The sequence below is a fragment of the Carassius auratus genome, unplaced genomic scaffold, assembly GCF_003368295.1.
Source record: "Carassius auratus strain Wakin unplaced genomic scaffold, ASM336829v1 scaf_tig00214562, whole genome shotgun sequence".
Classification (NCBI taxonomy): Eukaryota; Metazoa; Chordata; class Actinopteri; order Cypriniformes; family Cyprinidae; genus Carassius; species Carassius auratus.
The window spans coordinates 31,081-35,916 of record NW_020527710.1 but is presented as its reverse complement, the minus strand read 5'-3'; the positions used below and the strand labels follow the sequence as shown (position 1 = coordinate 35,916).

Here is a 4,836-nt window from a genome sequence, read left to right as displayed (position 1 = left end):
AGCAGCCTGAGATTACAATCCCAATTTATCTTGTACCAGGATGCCTTTGAGATTGTGAATCCCCTTGGGTCAGATAAAAAAAGACACAAAATGATTGGAGTGTATTTTACACTTGGCAACTTTGAGCCATTTTACAGATCATGCATTGATAACATTCAGTTATCACTTTTGTGTTATGAGAGAGACTTTAACTATTTTGGTCAAACCAAGATTTTTGCTAAGTTGTTGGCAGATGTCAAAGAACTTGAAGAGCATGGATTTGTGACATCTTCAGGTGACATAGTACGTGCAACAATAGTGGCTATTATCTGTGATAATTTGGGGTCCCACTGCATCGGTGGGTACTCACAGAACTTCAGTACTGCCAAGCATTGCTGTAGGTATTGCTTGGTATCTCGCAGTGAACTTCAGAATGTGTATGTAGACTTTCCCAATCGCACAGTTGAGTCCTATAAGGAGGCAGTGGAAACTCTAAGGACGACCGAAGAAAATGTTGTTAATGGGTTGAAGTTTGACTCCATTTTCAACTCTCTCAAGTATTTTCATGTTGCTCAGCCTGGCCTTCCCCCATGCCTTGGCCACGATTTGTTTGAAGGCGTTGTAGTTATTGATCTTGGCATTTTCTTGGAATACTTTGTAAAAAGGAAGTGGTTTTCATATACACAGCTGAACAGGAGACTTGCACAATTCAAATATGTGGATTCTGATGCTGGTTCTGCCCCCTCCCAGATATGTGAAAAAGGCAGAAAGTTAGGTGGTCAAGCAGCTGAGAACTGGTGTCTCCTCAGATTTCTTCCTGTCATAATTGGAGACCGAGTAGAGTCACAAGACCCTGTATTGCAACTGACTGTTAAGTTAAAAGAACTGGTTGAGCTAGTATGTGCTCCCAAGATTACCACAGCACAGATTGCATATCTCAATGTCTTAATACCAGAATATCTGGAAACAAGAAAGGAGCTGTTTCCTGGTGAAAATTTGAAACCAAAACATCATTACATGCTTCACTATACGTCACTCATTTTAAGTCTTGGACCTTTAATTTGTTTGTGGTCATTGAGATTTGAAAGCAAACATTCCTACTTCAAAAGAAGTGTGAGAAGAACACAGAACTTCAAAAATGTATGCAAGACATTGTCACACAACCATCAACTTCTTCAAGCATATCTTCACTCACGGTCCTTTTTTTCACCAAAGCTTAAAAGTGTTGACTTGGCCACATACTCTCCTCATTTGTACAGTTATGCTGTGTGCAAAGCTGTTGAGACAAGCTTGCTTAATGAACCAGACTTTGTTTCCACACGTGTAGAATACAAGGGTACCCTGTACAGGAAAGGAAACTTAATTTGCCTTAAATGTGAAGAGGAGTATTCTATTTTACAGTTTTGGACAGATTGAGCTGATTTTCGTGAAAGATGATGAGGTGACTTTCCTTGTGACTCCCCGCCCCTCAGTGTATTTGCATGATTATGGACTTTATGAGATTTAGTCTGTGACAAAGGAATTAATTTGTGTAAAAGCTGAGGAATGTCTGGATTATTATCCCTTAAATGAGTACAGTTTTATGGGACTGAAGGTCATTACTCTGAAGCACAGCGTTGTTCATCTGTAAAAAGGATTAACTGTCCTCTCCCAACAGAAATGGATGCATTGTTGATTTTTATTGAGAATGTGTTCCCAAACCCTATAACTTCAAAGCTAGCCATAGAGGGTTTGAACAGCCTAGGTGTGGAGACCATAGATGACCTACAGGTTTGAAAGATGATGATCTAGGTGGCTTTCTGTGACCGATTGAAGCAAGAAAACTAATAGCCCAAATCCCAAGTAAGTTTTCAAATCAATGGTTGTTTTTACATATACACTAGTCAACATTTGAAGCGGATCAAAAAGTTCATTAAGTTCACAAGAACAGGTATTGGTTTTAAGACAACTATTATGAAAGGTTTTGATCCTCTTAAAATTTTGACTAGTGTAGTTTGATGGTACAAATCAAACTGTGATGGCACGGGGCCTCAAAACATTGATTTTGGAAATTGCATACATTGTGATCCGTACATGTGCCACTGTGGTGATTACCTGGTGCATGAATGGCCAAAACGTCTCCAGTTGAGTCCGCAGCTTATGCCAGCGGAGAGTGAAGACTGTTGTGCATTGTTCAGAGCAACTACAGGGCCACAGTGCAGCAAATCACCAGCAACACGTTACATGTGCCCATTTCATGCTAGTGATTTGTTGCACTGTGGTCCTGCGGTCCCTGTGAAAAATGCACAACAGTCCCCCCTCTGACAATAATGCACTGCGGACATAAAACAAGTCTGTGCACCACTTTAAATGCATACTATATATAGTGGCACATGAACAACCCACAAAGCCCCATGCCATCTCTGTTTGTCCGATATTAAACTTCAATAAATCTGCAGCTTGGGAATAGGCAATTTTGCCAAAAAATTACAGCTGCATGAAAAGTGTTCATCCTGTAACCTGTGGACATTGGCTTATCTTCTAGGTGACAGTAGCTGTGAAACTTCGTTTTATGACCATGACTGGCATTATAGTTTTGATGTTCCATGGCAAAAAATGCCAGCAAGTTTTATGGGAAAGTTGCAAAATGGCGAAAGGCCAAGTTGCTCTGAGAGAAGACAGTTGGTCCGCATTGTTGCTTCTGAGATCCTGGAAGTCAGCAAATGTCCAGCAAAAAAACATGTACTGTATCAGAAATAGCCCGACAAATGGTGATTGCATACCCAAAGTCTTTCAGAGATGAGATTAATTCCCAGGTTGTAGGAAGTGGATATGATTCTCTCCTCAAACAACTGGTGTGTAGAATTGACAATTTGAAAAGAGCAAAAGCTATTAGTATACCACTTTGTGGTACTCTATCAACAAAGAAACGAAAATTGTTATATGGTTGTATAAATTCTGATCCACAACTGCTAGTTGGAGAAACATCCGAATTGCAGCAGGAAAAGAAAGAGAAGTTGGTAGTAATGTTTCATAATAATGAAAGTGATGTAAAGACAATCTATGACTTAATGACTTCTACATACACCCCTCAAAGAAACAACATCCAATCTGGAAAGGAAACCAAAGATTTACTTGATGAGTGGCCGTATCTTTTTCAGCCAGCAGGAATGAAAGCACACTTTAAAGAGCTCACTGGCATTGACATAAACAACAGCTTTGAAGAATCTGCTTCCAGTAAGTTCAGAAGAATATTGGACTACTTTCAATTTCAGTGCACAGAAAGAGCAAGCAGAGCAGGGAGAATCCTCACAAAGTATAGAGCTGGAGGGGATCATGTTTGTGGGGCCGTGATGTTGCTGCTAACCCATTTCAAAAATGACCAAGACCACTTTCTTGTGATGGTAGAAGACACCTCTGTTCCAAGTGATATATGCTCAGAACAGCTTCCAGCAACACCATGTATAGTAGTGTGTGGTGGGTATTATTTACTATGATCTTGCAACACAATAATTCCTGGTTTTGGGTGATCAGAACTCACATTCTGTTAAATATTATGTCTTACTGATTTTGTGTTTGTTCAAAGGAGAGAACCCACTGACAGCCAGTGTGTACATGGTAGCAGTAGACCAGATGATTGTAAATGACCATCTCTTGAGTTTTACAGAAGCCCTGTATCTGATGTTCTCTCTTTACTATATATTGAACATCAGTTACCCTGTAGAACTGGGAGCCACACTAGAATTCTTGCAAAGGTATTTCATAGACTGCATTCCTTTGGTTAAGAAGCATACAACAATTATTTAAGGATATTGTTTGTGTTGTGTTTTAAAAGTGCATCTTTAGGATAAATCCTCATAAAGGTACCAAGGTGGAAAAGAGAGAGAAAAAGAGAGTGTACTCTGTCAACCCCAGAGTATTGAGTCTGACATCAAAAATTGCTGCATTTGATTGGGGAGAGTAACAGGTATAGAAGCTCTGTTGTCTTGTATAGTAGTGGTAGACTTCATCTTCTGTGTTTATCATTCATCGATGATAAAGTGGACCAAAGGACAATCATTTTTAGAATTAACTCCAATAAATGTGATGTAATTGTCTGTGGCCAAAACTGAGAGTATTTGGTTAAGGCTTGTTGCTGTCTCTGCTCTTCTTTTGGTTTGGGTTTTAATTGTAACTGTTTGTGTCCCCACAGATGTGGTCTTTCAGAAGATTGGCATTTCGCTGAAGAACAGGACAGACCGACTTTTTGTACTTCAGTGCAGCGCTTTGTTGCTTAAATCATTTTTATTACCTTGTGACGTGATTAGGATTTAGTTTAAATTTATTTATTTATTTGATTGGGACAGTGCATGTTAATGAACAAACATGGAATACATGCATGTAAACATGCTGGATTGTAGCCAAAGGCTAATTTCCATCCGTAGTCCCACGGCTAAAATCACACTGGTCACAAAACATTACATAATAAAATTTACATCTACAGTTAGTACATTGTTTATCAATAAATTAGCTAAAGCCCCGTATACAATATTCACATAATACTTGAAAATTCATTCAACTTCAAAATTATCAGAATCCAGGCCCAGTGTTTTTGTTTCTTTTAAACACATTTGTGTTCTGAAACATGCTTTATCCATTTTCTCCATGTGACATGTTCAGGATTATCAGAATTAATGTCGATTTTTTTTTTTTTTTTTTTTTTTTTTTTTTTTTTTTTAATTGAACAAATTTGTTTTCTAAAACATGACTTTTGCTGGGAAGTGTTTTTCCATTGTTTGATCTTGAAGGTTTGCTATATAATAAAAAGCTGAAGCAATACTCTGGCTACCATAATTTATTGTAAAACATTTTACAAAAATTTGTGTTTCAAGAGTATTT

General features: G+C 38.3%; 1 protein-coding gene across 4 annotated transcripts; it reads left to right on the top strand.

The window, feature by feature from the left end:
- Positions 1 to 1,430: 1,430 nt before the first annotated feature.
- On the top strand, positions 1,431 to 4,631 carry LOC113092314 (uncharacterized). Of its 4 annotated transcripts, none has more exons than XM_026257894.1 (4): positions 1,431 to 1,821; positions 2,504 to 3,435; positions 3,545 to 3,713; positions 3,793 to 4,631. In XM_026257894.1, exons 2-4 carry the CDS (start codon positions 2,682 to 2,684, stop codon positions 3,920 to 3,922), a joined length of 1,053 nt encoding a protein of 350 aa, XP_026113679.1. In that variant the 5' UTR covers positions 1,431 to 1,821; positions 2,504 to 2,681; the 3' UTR covers positions 3,923 to 4,631. The 4 variants fall into 4 exon arrangements, 3 of the variants coding, with proteins under 3 accessions (XP_026113679.1, XP_026113681.1, XP_026113680.1); XR_003287543.1 differs by lacking the exon at positions 1,431 to 1,821 and having other exon boundaries at positions 1,828 to 3,435; positions 3,794 to 3,925; positions 4,151 to 4,631; XM_026257896.1 differs by lacking the exon at positions 1,431 to 1,821 and having other exon boundaries at positions 1,828 to 3,195; positions 3,367 to 3,435.
- The last annotated feature ends 205 nt before the right edge of the window (positions 4,632 to 4,836 follow it).